The sequence below is a fragment of the Populus alba genome, chromosome 10, assembly GCF_005239225.2.
Source record: "Populus alba chromosome 10, ASM523922v2, whole genome shotgun sequence".
Taxonomy (NCBI): Eukaryota; Viridiplantae; Streptophyta; class Magnoliopsida; order Malpighiales; family Salicaceae; genus Populus; species Populus alba.
This window is the reverse complement of record NC_133293.1, coordinates 21,040,624-21,057,460: the sequence shown is the minus strand read 5'-3', so window position 1 is coordinate 21,057,460 and position 16,837 is coordinate 21,040,624. Positions and strand designations below refer to the sequence as shown.

Sequence of the window (16,837 nt, the reverse complement as noted above, 5' to 3'; positions counted from 1 at the left end):
AGTGATATCTTAACCATTTTCCTAATCAATTCATCTCATGGGAACTGGTATACTCCGTCTCTACCCCGGCCTTAATTATGTTTCTTTATTCATGCTTGCAAGTGTTGGAATGTTTATTTATTAAAGCTCCCTTCTTTTAATTGTCATTTTTTTTTTCGTCTGTTTTAAATATTGATTGAATTTATATATATTTGTTTTGTGTTTTGATTTCTTCTCTCTTCAATTTTAATTAAATCTTAGTTTAATTAATATTTTACTATGTATATATATAGGGATATATATAATGTGGGTATATTTTACTATGTACTCTTTTTTTAAAAAAAAAAAACAAAATCACTATCACATGTTCTTGTACATTCGTATCTTTTATTTTATTTGTTGTCCCTTTTCAAGCAAAAAACATCTCTTAAACATAATTAAAAAAAATAAAAATTAATTTAAAAAAAAAATATATAAGAAATTGGAACATCTAAAAAAAATTGAAACCACCTATAAAAATTTTCAAAAATTGAACGGAGATCTTTCCTCCCATAATATTTACATCTTAAGTTTTCATTTAATTTTTTGTTTTATTTTAAAATTTCAATTTTCTTTCATATTTTTTTATTTTATAAATATTGCGAGTCTCGAGATGATAAAAATATCATGCATGTACCTATTTAAAATAAACATTAACAACAATTTAATAGATTATAGTAAAGACCTGATTAGGAAATTTATATAATTCAGACAATGACTTTGTCACTTCCTTGAAAATTTGGTATAATTCATCCCCATCAAGCAAATATTATCCAATAAAAAACCATCATTAAAATTTGAAACAAAAAATGAAGACAAAAGGGTACTCATTTTCATGATTGAAGGCAGAAATTCAAAGGTAAGGGTTAATTGGACCATGCATGCATGTTCAAGGGGGACCCAAGTGGAATACTCTGAGACCCGTCTTTAAAATTGAAAGGCAAAAATAATCTAGCTATGAGCGTTCTTCAATCTTTTGTTTCTCTTGTTCTTGAACAATCAATTCCACTGATTAAAGGCCAAAAGGCCTGAGGAGTACTAGCTCCTAGCTAGGATCCAGACGAGAGGGTATGATGAAGACCGTCAAAAGACGAAAATGATAAGCAATGAAACGAATTTTCTTTATTATTAAGTTATACTTGACAAATTTGAAGAAAGAACAATTGATAAAATAATTAAGACATGCCTCTGCACACTTAATTAAGCGAATGATTTCTAGAAAAAGAAAAACTAGTTGACAGCACTGCAAATCCTCCTTATCTGCCCGGCTGATCCAGTGAGTGGACTGATGTCTCCCATTTTGATCATGGCAGATGCAAAATCAGAGCTGAATTTCGCCGGATTCCTGCTGTATTCTGAGACAATGCTGTCTGTGGAGCCTCCACTGAAAAGTTCTTGATCTGATTGAAGGAGACCCTTCTTTTGCATCAAGTTCTTGAAGTAATTGTTGTCAAAAGAATTGGGTGTGACCAAATCGAGCGGAGCCAAAGTTGAGTCGCTACCAACAAGTGGACAACGCCTCTTGCGAGTGCTAGCGAACCCAGCATCGATGTTATTGTCACTGTGTATCCTGTCACGGAATGTAAAGCATTGAGCCTGTCCTAGACTATGCGAACCTGCATCGCAAAATGAATGATTTTAGCATCAGGAATTAATATTCATCATCATCATAATGATCATAACTAAGGCTTCTTATCTGTTACAGGTTCCAACCTGACAAAGCAACCATGTCCCTCGCAGTGAGGCCTTTCTGCTGGAAGCGAGAAATAAGCCTCCCCAGGTCGTCAGAGAAGGCAGGTAGTTCTGTGATGGCTAAAGCTGGACTTGCTGTAGTTGAGTCTCTTCTTCCAAGCTTCACTGCCCAAGATGGACCACCCACCTGCCACATTTTTTAAAACTCATCAACGATCCTGAATTTGTAACTTGAAATGCAAACAAAAGATATAAAGAGGTGGATTGATTGTATATGTTGAATAATTAAACTCAATCTAGAAGGTTCCAGTCAAGGAAGGCAACCAGCCACCAGCCACCGACCACCGACCAGCCGCCAGCCACCAGCCGCAGCCGCCAGCCGCCTTCACACCGCCGGTCAACAGCCGCCTTCACACCTGGAACAGTAGATTTTCGTATTCTGAATTTATGTATAAATAGGATGCTCAGTTATGTTATTTTGTGTGGAGAGAATTGAGAGGAACACTAGTAAGAGAAAGAGAGAGAGAGGGCGTGTATTTGTTTAAGCTTTTGTGTTTATTTGTAAGCTTTGGATTTTGTGTAATAAAACAGTGTGTTTTATCCCCTCTGAGTGTTTCAAAGCCACCACCAGTGGTTTCTCCCACCAACAATTGGTATCAGAGCCCCGTTCGCCGGAAAACAGAAGAGTTTTGGGGTATATCCGAATTTTCAAAATTGTCAAAAACAAGTTTTGATCATTCCACAGTGTAGAGCTCATCAAGACGAACTCACTTCCGCAAGAATCAGCCTGATCGGAGGATGAGGTAGCTCACACGCGCCTCCTGAAGATTCTGCCCAGAAGACCACGCGCAGCCACGCGCGCCAGAGGTTGAAGACGACTGACGTGCACGCGCGCCATATTCAAGCCGCGCCGAGCCGTTCACGCTGAGTCCTAGCCGAGCCACAAGCCGCGCCGCACTCCGAGCCGAGCCGAGCCGCGTTCCAGTCTGAGCCAAGCCGCGAGAATATTCCACAGAATATTCCCGGTTCAACCCAGCGAACCGCCCGCCGTACAGAAGTGGTTTTTTGACCGGTTCACCCATTTTCGGACCCGATTTCAACAAAGTCAGACCGGTTCCCTACTATTTGGACCATTCCGGATCGATCTACAGTGTCCGTTTGGCCAAATTCGGCTTCCAGAAGGCGATATAGTCATTAAAAGAGCAAAATGACTACAGAAGGTACACATACACTCATCCCTAAGCTGACCAAAGACAACTATGATAGTTGGTGCATCAGATTGAAGGCATTTCTTGGGTCACAAGAGTGTTTGGATATTGTACAAACTGGTTATGATGAACCAGAGTCCAAAGAAAGAGAAGATGCTTTACAAGAGGCACAGAAGCAAGCCTTGAAAGTCAACAGAAAGAAGGACAACAAAGCCAAGACCATCATCTACCAAGGTCTTGATGAAGATACATTCGAGATCATAGCTTCCGCTGAAACATCACATGATATATGGGAGGCTCTCCAACAGAAATACAAAGGTGCTGACAGAATCAAGAAGATTCGTCTTCAATCTTTGCGAGGAGAATTTGAGTTATTGCAAATGAAGTCCTCGGAGTCTATTTCTGATTATCACACAAGAATTATGGTGATAGTCAACCAGATGAGGAGAAATGGAGAAGCCATCATCGATGCTCGAATTACTGAAAAAATTTTGAGATCCCTAGATCCAAAATTCGATTTTGTTGTTGTCGCAATTGAAGAGTCCAAAGATGTGGACAAGTTGACGGTTGATGAGCTTATGAGTTCTTTGCAAGCTCATGAGCAGAAGATTGTAAAGCGAAATGGAGATAAGGCAATTGAGCATGCCTTACAAGCAAAGCTGTCTCTCAAGGACAGATATGAGCAAGGGGAGACTTCATCAAGTGGCTACACCACTCAAGGAGGAAGTCAACAATCCAGAGGAGGATTCCAGCAATTCCAAGGAAGAGGTTCTTGGAATACAAGTTTTAGAGGAAGAGGTGGCAGAAACACCACCAGAGGAGGCCGAGGACAACAAGCATTCACTCCCAGAGGAAGAGGAGGCGGTTACAATAACCGTGACAAGAGGAATATCAAATGTTATAGTTGCAATCAGTTTGGGCACTATAGCGCTGAATGCCGATGGAAAGCTCCGTTGGAGATACGTGAGCAAGCTAACTATGTAGAGAAGGATGACAGAGAAGAAACTGCATTTCTTGTCCAACAAGGACTTGATAAGAAAAAGGAGGACATATGGTATCTAGATACTGGAGCCAGCAATCACATGTGCGGCTACCGAGAGTTATTTAGTAATCTAGATGAGACCAAGCAAGGTCTAGTTACTTTTGGAGATACCACAAAGGTTCCATTCAAAGGTAAAGGCAACATCCCAGTCAAGATGAAGAATGGCGATTCCAGCTACATCGCCGATGTATATTATGTCCCAGCCATAAAACAGAACCTAATCAGCTTAGGTCAACTTTTGGAGAGAGGCTATACTTTTTACTCGGAGAATTGTCATCTAGCAATTAGAGACAACAATTGGAGATTAATGGCCTACGTGAAAATGTACAAGAATAGGATGTTTCCTTTAAACATCCAGTATGATGCAACAAGGTGTTTGAGCGCCATCACCAACAGTGAAGAATGGCTTTGGCACCTGAGGTTTGGACATCTGAATTTCACGAGTTTGAAGATGCTAGCAAGCAAGAAGATGGTTAAAGGTTTGCCTCACATTGATCATCCAGAAGAAGTCTGTGAGAGTTGTGTCCTCAGCAAACATCACAGATCCAGTTTTGCCAAAGAAGTCAACTGGAGAGCAAAGAGGCCACTGGAGTTAGTACACACAGATGTGTGTGGCCCGATAACGCCTATGTCGACTGGACAAAATAGGTACTTCCTCACTTTTACTGATGATTTTAGTAGAAAGACGTGGATATACTTTCTGAAGAGGAAGTCAGAAGTATTCAATTGTTTTAAAGATTTTAAAGCAATTGTGGAGAAGCAAACTGGTTATACGATCAGAACAGTAAGATCTGATCAAGGAGGAGAATATACAGCCAATGACTTTGAAGCCTATTGTACACAACAAGGCATCAGACATCAAACAACGCCAGCTTATACACCACAGCTGAATGGTGTAGCCGAGAGGAAGAATCGCACGATTCTTGACATGGCCAGAAGTTTGCTCAAAGCAAAGAAGTTGCCCAAGCAATACTGGGCTGAAGCTGTATCATGTGCAGTGTATCTGTTGAATCGCTGCCCGACCAGAAGTTTGCAAGGTATTACTCCAGAAGAAGCATGGAGTGGTCACAAACCAAGTGTTACTCATCTACGAGTCTTTGGTTGTGTGGCATATGCAAAGATCCCAGATGCAAGAAGGAGAAAGCTCGATGATAAGAGCGAGAAATGCATCTTTGTCGGATATGGTGAAAGAAGGATGGGATACAGGCTGTATAATCCCATCACGAAGAAGGTGATTACGAGTAGAGATGTTATCTTTGAAGAAGATAAATCTTGGGAATGGAATGGTGATCAAGAAGCAGTCAAATGGATCAACATGGATTTGATCCTTGAAGGTGAAGAAGTACCAACAGTACTTGTCGAAGAACCGATTGTACCTGCAGAAGAACCGATTGTGCCAGCAGCTGAACCACAAAGTCCAGTGTTTATACCAGCAGCTGAACCACAAAGTCCGGTACACAGATTCCCTGTATTCAACAGGAGGAACACATCAGGAGCATCATTATCAACACCACCATCAGCATCCTCGTCAGAAGGACCAAGAAAGATGCGGAATCTTGAAGAGTTGTACGATACCACTCAGGTTATGGAAGATACAACTCTATTTTGTTTCCATGCAGATAAGGACCCACCAGAAAAGAAGAAAGCAATAGGTGTCAAAAGGGTCTACAAGACGAAAGCCAAATTAGTGGATAAAGGCTACAAGCAGAAAGAAGGCAATGAAGAGTAAAGTTCATGCTTAGCATGACATCCCTCGATTGAGTTTAAAGGGGAGATTTGTTGAATAATTAAACTCAATCTAGAAGGTTCCAGTCAAGGAAGGCAACCAGCCACCAGCCACCGACCACCGACCAGCCGCCAGCCACCAGCCGCAGCCGCCAGCCGCCTTCACACCGCCGGTCAACAGCCGCCTTCACACCTGGAACAGTAGATTTTCGTATTCTGAATTTATGTATAAATAGGATGCTCAGTTATGTTATTTTGTGTGGAGAGAATTGAGAGGAACACTAGTAAGAGAAAGAGAGAGAGAGGGCGTGTATTTGTTTAAGCTTTTGTGTTTATTTGTAAGCTTTGGATTTTGTGTAATAAAACAGTGTGTTTTATCCCCTCTGAGTGTTTCAAAGCCACCACCAGTGGTTTCTCCCACCAACAGTATACTCACATAAGCAGACGCGTCTCTTGCTGCCACAGCAATGATATCCGCGCAAGATACAACTCCAGGACATATCTTCTCTACTTCAGATTTTGCTTTATCTATGACTTCATAGCCTCTGGCAGACTTCCTGTTGGCTCCTGCAGTCTTTTCACTCTCGATAGAGGAAGTTTCGTCTAACAAGATGGAGGCATCACAGCCCTGAAAAAAAAAGAAGGAATAATTCATGAAGTAAATTGCTAGATCGAAGTTAAATACTAGACTGGAACAATGGCTGCCATATATGGTTTCCAAAATACCTGCACGAAGCAATCGTGAAAGTGCAGGCGAATGAGAGACGCCGCCATCCTCCGTTCTCTCGCAATTGCAGTTCTGATGGCAGTTCGGATAGCACTTTCTGCGTTAGGACACGACTTGTGGTAAAATGCAGAGGAGAGTTTTGCTTGGCATGCTGTGCTCAAGAAAAACAACATAAAAATGAAAGCTGCTGCCACTTTCACAGCCATTTTCTCTCAACCTTGATTGCAACACTAAGTTCTTACACACACAAAATGTCTAGCTAATCCAGCTAGTGTAGTTTAAGACAAGATGTTAGGATTGAAGATGGAGAAGAATACAGGGGAACTCATCCATTTATAGAGCATGATCATGCACACTATATTAAGGTTTGTCTGGGTAAAACCCTTGCCACGATACAACGTGTATTGCCATGGTCCAATTTTGATGTCTGCATGTCGTTGAGAGTTTCAACTCTAGATTATGATTTAATTAAATAAATAATTTTCGTTTGAATATGCAAAGCCATAATCTTAATTTCTCCATCTGATGATTGAAGGATAATTTTTATGATGTGTCCGTATTTTTGCAAGAAAAAAGAGTACTCTTTCTAACAAATGCCTGGAAACTTCTCCCTAATGGCGGGGAAAAAAAACCAAGCATCCTCTTTTTTGTTTACTCCTTCATAGGTTTTTGTTGAGAAAAATGCCATGAGCATAATAAAGTAAACCCATAAATTCTCAAGGCTGGGTGTGTTCAGAATTATCGCTGTACGAGGCTGTCTAATTTTGAAAGAGTCTTCTAAAGTCATCAATTTAGGTCCCTCTCATCCTTATTAGCCCAAGTAATTAAGACCAATTCATCAGTAACTAGTTTCACTGTTTCTCGTACTAGCAGTACGATAAAAAAATGTTAGATTTTAGATTTTGTAGAGCAATTATTTGCTGTTAAGGTTAAACCTGTATTTAACGTAGTAATAAAGTGATTAAGGTCTGTGTTTTAGTGGGAGCTAAATTAAGATATACAACTTTGAATTTTCTTGTTTTTTTTTATTTATTTTAGCGTAAAATTTAATAATAAATTTAACATAACTTTTCCATATGTACAAATATACACTACTAGATACCATTTAATTAGATTTCATAAAAATTAATTTAAAGTACAGAATATTTTTATTTAACAATATAGTAATTGCCCAACAATTCACTATTGGCCCACTAACTAGGAAACCCAACAAACCTAAGGACCCAATCTCTTTACCTGGTCATTGATTGGACCTAGGGTTCTTCTAGAGGCATCCAAGTCAAAAGAGTTCCATCTTACGTGAAGAATTAAGAAAAAAAAAAAAAACACCTTCGGTGAGATACACAAGGTCAGAAGCCAAGATGTCAACAAATCACCATCTTTCTCTAATTTTAATTTTAATTTTTCAACAAATCATAAATATTCTTGTTGTCTTTTCTTTATATATTTATTTAATGGAGGACTTTTTTTGTTTAAAAGCTGAATACTTGCTACGCGTTATTTCACTTCATAGTTTCTACGCAGCCAAATCTTCATTAATGTGCCTCATCGTCCTTTATAAATGATTTACATGCAATAATCAAGCAGATAAATTTATAAATTAATTAAATAAATTTAGATTTAAGAGAAAGTCCAATCATAATAAACCAGAATAATAATTTAAAATAACTCTAATTTTTTATCCAATTATTTAATTACATTTAACTTTTTATAGGAGTTTCTAAATATTGTTTTTTCTATAGCAGTCATAATTTTTCCTATTTTATTATTTTTTTTTGTTATTTTTAGATTTTATACTTTTTATCTTTTTAATTTTGAATTTTTAATATTGTTTTGTCGAACTACCTGCTCTCTTTGAAGGCCTTGGGAGTGTTATAACGTTGCTAGGAGTGTGTTTATGGTTTTTTTAAAAATATTTTTTATTTAAAAATATATTGAAATAATATTATTTTTTTTATTTTTTAAAAATTATATTTAATATCAATGTATCAAAATAATCTGAAAACACTAAAATTATATAAATTAATTTAAAACAATAAATAATAAATAATAAATATTTTTTAAAAAATATTTTTAAAATACCGAAACAAAAAGTTTATTATATTTCGCTTATTCCAAACTGCAAGGGACATGGTTGCTTTGTCAGGTTCTCATACTATAGGACAAGCTCAATACTTTACCTTCCGTGATAGGATACAATCTAACAACAATATCGATTGTTAGCTTTTTTAAAGCAAAAGATTGGCAGAATAATTTTTATTTGAGAAGATATATGTTGGAGGTTGTAATTGAGTTGTTTTTTAAAATACTTTTTATTTAAAAATAATAATTTTTAATTTTTAAAATTTATTTTTTAACATTCCACATTAAAATTATTTAAAAATTTAAAAAGACATTAAATTTTAGCAAATTTTTATTTGTGCTCCCAAACAAAATAAGGGTAAAGAAATACAACTTGATGTGATTGCGAGTTTGACCATTTTCGTATATTATATGTTCTAATTTCCTTTAATTCATAGTCTAATTAAATTAAATTAAAGAGAAAACACTAGGATCATAACACCTCACCATCTGTCTATTTATACTTTGTTAACTTATTCTATTTAAAATTATTAAAGTACAAGAAGCGTCATCTCATCACAAATCCAAGGTGATGATCTCCCGCGTAATCTCTTGGAACTTCAGAAATACTAATTGCTTGGACATGAAAGTTTAAACAATAATATATCTCAGTTATTCTCAATCAACTATATAATTAAGTGTATGAAATAATATTACAAGGAAGACAATTTTTAAAATTGAATGGCATCATAAGGGATGAAACCGCAGAGATCTTTGTGAAGAGAACCTTGCAGAAATGAAAAAATAACATTCCAGCCATTGTCCGAAGGGTGTCCCAGATCAAAAAAGAAAGATGACTCGGGATTCGTGCATACTCCTTCCACTGAGCACATGTAATCAACAATCTTGGAGCAACATGGCTGCAAGGGGTTCTTGTACTCAGTATTTGCTGTGACAATTAAGTAGGAAGAAGAAAGGTTAATCAAACATTAACTTGAGTTGTTGCGTGGAAAAAAAAAAAAAAGTGGTTTAAAAATCAAGAACAAAAATTACCTGCATTCTGTCTGAATTGGTCAATTGCAGAAACCATGGCGTTATAGAGATCAAGAATTACAAATGTGCATCTGTTTCCATCATCAGTGCTCAACTTTTCTACTGCTTTCTGCAATAACTGGTTGTGAATCATGGCGTTTTTGTTGGATTCTTCATCGCAATTCTGATATGAATTTGGTGGAATTATGTGTACAGGCAAGCATCCTAGAAGTGGTAATGTTGCCACTACAATGTTTTTCACTCCAAGGTGAGCAATACGTTGTAGGTCTGCAGCAAGCTGGTTTACAAGTCCTTCAGTGAAAGCAGGCAGTCCCTGTCATGTAAAAAATGCAAAAAATACAAGTTTAAAAGCTACATGTTCAACGTAAAAAATACTTGTTAGACTTTGTTTGTTTAGGGTAAGAACTACTCACATCGTCAGAACCTTTTTTGGCCGCAGAATACAATGAATAGTCATTGGCTCCAGTAGAAACCAGAGCAACTGAACTATCAAGGTCACGTTGACTATATTCATTTTCATTGAGTAGCTGTTCAAATTGATCGATCTGGACTGAAAGGCTGTCTTTCGCCCATGTTGAAGGGAAAACACCACTGCCTCCATATGCAAAGTTTAATCCTTGCTGAATATTTTTTGATGTATCTCTCAGTTGATAAGGTGTAGGTGATTCTATTCCCAGAAACGAAGCTGCATATATATATATAAAAGAGAAAAAATGTGTTAACATGATTTAATAGCTGAAATCTTGTAATTGTATTAGAAAAACCACTTCCATACATAGTTATCTAATCCAGTCGAGTTGCTGGTTGGCCGATCAACCCAGCCCGAGATAAGTTCTAGATCGATGTGCTAAGACTAGGTTTAACATCTATAGTTTATATTCTATCAATTCTAAAGAAAAAGAAAAGGAGAAAAAACGGAAAATTAGCATAAGAGAGAAAAGTCATTAAGCACCTATATGGTCAGTTAGGACACGACCATCGGAGGCTCGACCAGTTGGTTTGCCGGGAAATGTTTTGCCAAAAGGTTCTTTCCATGGACCCCTGACATTCTTTGGCCAATTTCCAGTATCAACATAGGAGTCTCCAAAAACAAATAGTTTTGGAGAGCCCTCGGGACAAATTTGAGCTGAAATACCAAAGAAAACAATGATTGGTTAATTATCAGAAAGCACCGATCATGTGATAATTCAAGACTCGTTAATACTAATATAGGAAAATAGAAGAAGAAGAAGAAGAAGAAGAGAATTAGTCGATCGTCTAACCTGTGGAAATAGCAACGAGGGAAAAAAGAAGCAAAACAACCAGGAAAATTCCTTTTCCTTCCATCGGAAAAACAAAAACAAGGAAGGAAAGAAAGAAAGAAATTTATAAAATTGTAGTTACTGTGGAGGAATTTAATTTGGTCGTCCTTATAGGGTTTGTAGAGCCGCCATTTGAGAAAAGAAAGGTAGCCAGGCACCAACATTCTTTAATCCAACATTCCTATTCGAAGAGATGAAATCTTAGTTTACCATGCATATATACAGATCTTTTAAAATCAATGAGACAACGAGATGAAATCACTATTAATTTTATTTCCTTTACATGGACATAATTAATTAGCTAACAAGAAGAATTTACAATATATCTCAAATAAAAATTATTATCATTAGTGGTCGATTAATTTAAATTAAATTAGTTCTATATATATTTGATGAACGAATTGATAAATCTTGCAAAGGCTATATATTCATTTTGTGAGCAGAAAGTTTAGTTTTCCCTTGAGACAACGCTCTTGTAAAGCATGCAGACATAGCTTTTTGTTATTTGTTTTCTCAAATTATTTCGTTAATCTTTCAATTAATTTGCCAGCTATAAAACAATAAGAAAATTCAACATTGGCGCTCAAATCTAACGACCCAGCCTCTGTCATTATTTGGACGATTTAACGGTATTGATGGGGACAAAGCGATTACCTTGTATTTTTGTGGCATCCAAGAGTTCCAGTCCGATACACAGGCTTAGCTCAGAAGCCAAGGTGCACCGAATCACCTTCTTTCTCCTATTTTAGTTTTCCAACAAGTCATAAATATTCGTGTTGGTTTTTTGTTTTTTTATATTAATTTGTTCAATATAGGATTTTTTGATTCAGTGCAAGTGGGATAGTCATTGTCGCTTCTCTAGAACAGCTTGATTAAGTCTAATTATTTTATTTTTAATAGTCCTATTCAACTGTACGTGATAAGGATAACATTAATATGGATAAGTTTGGTGTATCAACCATGAAATCTGTATCATGTTTGTTTTTAATATCTAGAGTGTGTTTAAATGGGAGTTAGCTTGTGTTTTTTTAAATAAAAAACATGTTTTTATAGCTTTTAAAGATGTGATTTGTGCTTGAAAGGTATTATATCTTTAATAAAAAAGCCACCACACCTCCAAGTCAAACACAACACTAATCCAATCAATCTTGGATGAAAACGTAGGATAACTCTTAGTAATTTTTTTAAAATTATTGTCTAAAAACAAGTTATTTTGATTTTTTTACAACTTCTATTAAAAAAAACATATTTTTGAGACTGATAGTATTAATCTAATAACTCAAATACTGACATGATGATATAAATAATCTATACGAGATTTTAATTCTAAAAGGTGCAGCTCAACTAATCAAGTTATGGGTTTATTTTATAAAAATTATCAGTTCAAGTGTCACAAATCTCAAGATTAATAGAAATTTAAAGGTCATTGACTTTAAGATCTTGAGAAATTAATTAAAATACATGTAAATTAACCCGAATATTCATGATTAATAATAATAATAATAATAATAAAAGTATGGGATTACTATTTCATAGGTTTTGGTTGCACGCAAAGTAATCGGTCATGACAAGAAAGTGTTCGTTAATGAATGATTGGCTTGCGGGTATCAAAGTTGCTACCCGTTTGTTTTTGTGATTTGATTGAACCATAGATATATAGTGTTTGGGTGGGACCACCAATTACAGTGTTTTTATATTGTTTTTAAATGAGACCCATCTACTAAATTCATGGAGTATTGTGCAAGGAAAACTTTTCTTTACATTAAAAAAAAAAACAATTTGCTGTAAGCAATCGAGAGAAGAAAAAAATCATATTATTTCTTTAAGAAATAATATTGGCCCAAGTGGCAGCGCATTTAAGGGGGTAAAAATTCAATGAGCCTTTGAGTAGTCGAGCTCCAATATTTAGCCATCCACCATAATAACTAATGATGCCCCACACGTGGACCGCTGAAAAATTTAAGGAAATATAATTGGTCCAGACAATCTCAATTTCAAGCGTTATAGAAGACAAGCTAGTTGTGCATCGTCCCTGCTCTTTATTATCCTAATCGCAGCCCCCTGCTTAACCTTAATTTCCGTCAACGGACATTGAAACGGCATCCATCCCGTCATCAAGTCTGGCAAATGAAGACAAGCGATATCAGCTTTCAGAGGCAGTTGGAACGGAATTTAAGTTGTCTTTGACGGTAACGGCAGAGGAAGCAACATTTTAGATATACAGAGACAAAACTACACGAGCCTCAGGGTACATAGGAGGACAAAAAAACTCACAGATGATGGATCCGACGCAATTAACATAATTATTAAATCAAGCTTAAATTAGATTTTAATTTGAACTGAATTTGATATTAATGAGTTAACTCATAACTCAATTAAATGAGTTAAACTCAATCCAAATCCAATAACCTAGTTATCCGAACTGACTAGACAACTATGGCAATTACAAATCTTCCTCACACACAGAACAAGCATGCACATGGGTGTTAGGTGTTTGTCTATGCAGCGTTACACATACAATGACGTATGCAAAACATTTTGCCAAGTTGCCAACCGACTTTCATCCTCATCCCAGGCGATATATTCGAGCTATATATATTATTTTTACTATAAAGTTTGTGGTTCCAAACTTCGAAGACTCCAAATGTGGACGGTGCTATCTCACATGTGCAATTTCTTGCATTATAAAATATTATCATTTCGGTCTGTAACTGTTGTTGGTAATGTAATTGAAAGTATTTTTTTATTTTTAAACTTCAAAGGAATGACATTTATATTTTATGAACACTTTTTTAATAATTTTTTTTGGATTCGAGGAAACTCCACCTCCCGGAAAGCATATTTTTATGGGCCCAGGTAAGTGAGTAAAACCCCGGCTGTCCCAGACTCTTACAAGAGGTGCACGCCCTGACTCGAACTCGAGACTTTCTGTGTAGATTTCAAGCCCTTTGCCACCACGCTACACCCCTTGGGGACACTTGCTAATACCTTTATATAAAAAATTATTAAAAAAAAAATTCAATTCAAAATATATAACACTTGTAATAGTACTAGACATGTGACACTACCAAAAAACTAGTGAATACAAACAGAAATACTAATGAATGATAATTTTTCCAATCGTGCGTGATCTCATTAGTAAAAGTCTTGCCGATAAAATCAGTGTCTAAATATTAGCAAAATATCTCATTGATAAAATACAAAATTTAGATAGTTTGTTTAATAGTTTCAAGATATTGGTAAGAATTTGTTTTAGAATGGTTCATGATTTTCTTTTATTGATGTGAAAAGAGTCTATCCAATTTTTATATATGAAATGTGATAGTGTGAATAACACGCAGTTATAAAACCATGTTGCGCTCATGACTCAATTTAAAGGTTGGGTAATAGATTGGTCGGGTCAACTTGGATTAATAGAAAAATATCGTCTTAAGATCTTTTGAAGAAAAAAATAGTTAAAATTAGGGTTTTAATTGGATTGATTTAGCTATGGATTGACTCACCTTGACAATCAAGTTTGATCAAATTAACTCTAATCCAATTCAATATAAAACTAGACCTATGCCGAGTCTTGAATTTATAAATTATAGCTTGATTAATAGAGTTTAATAACAATAAAAAAATAAAGGTATGAATCGAAGTTCCTTGTTGTATTTTTTTAGTATTAAAGAAAATGTTTATGACACATGATTGCAAGATTTGATGGGTACTGAAAGACATGAAGATCTATATAGTTGGCCAATGATGAGGTCCTAAAAATCCAAGTAATATAGGAGTAAGGCTTATGTGTTGAATAATCAATAAATCTATTAATTCTAGTAATCTAATCTATTTTCTTTGGTCAAGAGAGCTAGCAACCGATACCTAGTGCCTGGTAAGCCAAAGTGGCTGATGGTCGATACCTACAAAAAATCCTTTTTGGTAAGTATCTTTTTATAGAGAGACTGTAATAATATTTTAGAGAAAGATACTCTGAAAATATGTATGTAGTAGAGAATGAAGATTGTGAACTTAGAGCATGAAGAATTCATGAAGTATTTATAACACATGAGTCTTGTTCTTTTATGAAGACAAAAGGCTAGATTGTAATTTTGTTCTGGTAGTTTTAATAAGGGATAAGTATCCATTACACAAACATTAATGCGATGAAAATATGGTAAGCTATTGAGAGATTTTTCATACATTACTCCTTATATAACATTCATGTTGATGAAAATATGACAGGTTTTTACAAGACTTTAATACACTATCCTTTACACAACTTAATATTAATAGAAATATAGTAGGCATTTAGAGAACTTTTATACCCCTAAGAGTGCAAAACAAGTATGATTCAAAATGTATTGAATCAATAAAAAGGTCCCCTATGATAGATAGAGAACTCTCAGATGTCGAGCTCTTTTATAAGGCTAAGCCCATGGCATTAGGCTCTCCCCCAAAACTAAACCCGTGAGGGCTGGGATCTTTTCTTAGTCTGAGCTCATGAGGGTTGGGCTTTTTCTCTAAGTTGAGCCCATGGTGTTGGGCTCTTCTCCAAGGATAAGCCCATAAGAGCTATGCTTTTATTGTAGGTTAAACCCATGAGGACTAAGCTTTTTCCTTAGGCTAAGCTTATAATGTTGAGTTTTTTCTCTAGATTGAGCTCATAAGAGCTGAGATCTTCCTTTATATTAAACCCATGGTATTTTTCTCAAGATGTTGACGCGTATGAGTTTTGACTTTTTAAATTTTTAAATCTGTTAAATTTAGGTTTGTTAGTCAGCAAATTGAATTGTCTTTGTTTGTTACATTTTTGCCTTGTTGGAATTTATGAAAATGTTGGAGATGAGATATATATTTGGATATAAATGTTCAAAATGGAAAGATCATGGATAAATTTGCTATCTCTTTCCAACAATGTTGTTGGAATAATAGAATAGTTTATTTTGAAATAAAAAAAATAAAAACAATAAAAATAAAAACATGTTACATGCATATATAATACTGTTATCTTAGTTTTTTATTAATGACACGAATACAAAAGTTTATATATATTGTTTTTATTTTTTTTATTTCAAAATATATTGTGATGTGAAAATGGAATATTATATATTATGTTTCTTATATCAAGAAATTTAAAGATAGATTAAGATTTGAATGATATAAAAAAGATGGTCAAATAGTGAGGAGTTTTAAAATGACCCATTTAAAAAAAAAAAAAAAAACAGAATAGCCCTGCAACCACGGCTAATTCAGTCTCTAACATTGATAATGCGATCCACCTATCATGCTAATTATCAATTACTTTTTGATCGTCTATCTACTTATTGTAAGTCATAAAATCTTATCTTGGATCTTAAAAATCAGCTTTGAATGATCTTTAACAGTCAAATTAATGAAGGCATCTTTTAAATAAAATGGGAATGGAAAATTAATGCTTGAATTAGCTAATTAATCTGTTTGAAAAAAAACAACAATAAAATTCACTTATGCCTTGTTTGTTTGCAGGGAAGTGAATTCCTAGAATTCACTTTCCTTGTTTTTCCATGTTTGGTAACCATTTAGAAAAGCAGCCAACGGAATCTAAATTCCAGTCAAACTTAAAAATACAACACTCTGAAAGGAAAGTGTTTTCCTTCTGTTAAAGAAAAGAAAACACTTTCCTTTTTTTTTCTCCGTTCATTTGCACAAATACTACAGTCTCTCTTTCTCTTTTATTTCATCAAAACCAAATACTCCGTTCATTTTCTTTTTTTTTGCCTCCGGGGTCGCAGCTAACACTGGCCTGGAAGAAGATGATGATGAAGGTGTAGTGGCTGCCCAAAGTTTGCTCTCTCCTCTATATAATCTCCTTCCCTCTGTTCGTTGCTTTTTTTTCTTTAATCTTCTCTGTTTCCCTTAGAAGAAACAAAGGAACGAAAGTCAGTTTATTTTCTCCTCCCCCCCCCCCGTTTCATTGGTTTGTTTGTGTCTGGGTTTAGCCTCTCCCTCTCTTTCGGTTCTGCTCTCCTCTCCTTCGTTGCTTTTTTTC

General features: G+C 35.4%; 2 protein-coding genes across 2 annotated transcripts; both read right to left on the bottom strand.

Moving 5' to 3' along the window:
* Nucleotides 1-1,118: 1,118 nt before the first annotated feature.
* LOC118060063 (lignin-forming anionic peroxidase) lies at nt 1,119-6,707 on the bottom strand. Its single transcript, XM_035073175.2, has 4 exons — nt 6,412-6,707; nt 6,122-6,313; nt 1,732-1,897; nt 1,119-1,634 (listed from the first exon to the last, which is right to left on the bottom strand). Exons 1-4 carry the CDS (start codon nt 6,616-6,618, stop codon nt 1,249-1,251), a joined length of 951 nt encoding a protein of 316 aa, XP_034929066.1. The 5' UTR covers nt 6,619-6,707; the 3' UTR covers nt 1,119-1,248.
* A 2,416-nt stretch (nt 6,708-9,123) lies between these two features.
* On the bottom strand, nt 9,124-11,015 carry LOC118060060 (GDSL esterase/lipase At5g03610). Its single transcript, XM_035073173.2, has 5 exons — nt 10,789-11,015; nt 10,479-10,652; nt 9,940-10,211; nt 9,527-9,839; nt 9,124-9,422 (listed from the first exon to the last, which is right to left on the bottom strand). The coding sequence occupies exons 1-5, from the start codon at nt 10,850-10,852 to the stop codon at nt 9,205-9,207; spliced, it is 1,041 nt and encodes a 346-aa protein (XP_034929064.1). The 5' UTR covers nt 10,853-11,015; the 3' UTR covers nt 9,124-9,204.
* Between the last annotated feature and the right edge of the window lie 5,822 nt (nt 11,016-16,837).

What these genes read in the sequence shown, in the direction of transcription:
- LOC118060063 (XM_035073175.2), bottom strand. Translation starts at nt 6,618, where the DNA reads ATGGCTGTGAAAGTGGCAGCAGCTTTCATTTTTATGTTGTTTTTCTTG. An exon ending in TTCACGATTGCTTCGTGCAG is followed by an intron (nt 6,314 to 6,411) that starts GTATTTTGGAAA and finishes TTTTTTTTTCAG; the next exon opens with GGCTGTGATGCCTCCATCTT. An exon ending in GGACATGGTTGCTTTGTCAG is followed by an intron (nt 1,635 to 1,731) that starts GTTGGAACCTGT and finishes TTTGCGATGCAG; the next exon opens with GTTCGCATAGTCTAGGACAG.
- LOC118060060 (XM_035073173.2), bottom strand. Translation starts at nt 10,852, where the DNA reads ATGGAAGGAAAAGGAATTTTCCTGGTTGTTTTGCTTCTTTTTTCCCTC. An exon ending in TGTCCTAACTGACCATATAG is followed by an intron (nt 10,212 to 10,478) that starts GTGCTTAATGAC and finishes ATATATATGCAG; the next exon opens with CTTCGTTTCTGGGAATAGAA. An exon ending in CCAATTCAGACAGAATGCAG is followed by an intron (nt 9,423 to 9,526) that starts GTAATTTTTGTT and finishes TAATTGTCACAG; the next exon opens with CAAATACTGAGTACAAGAAC.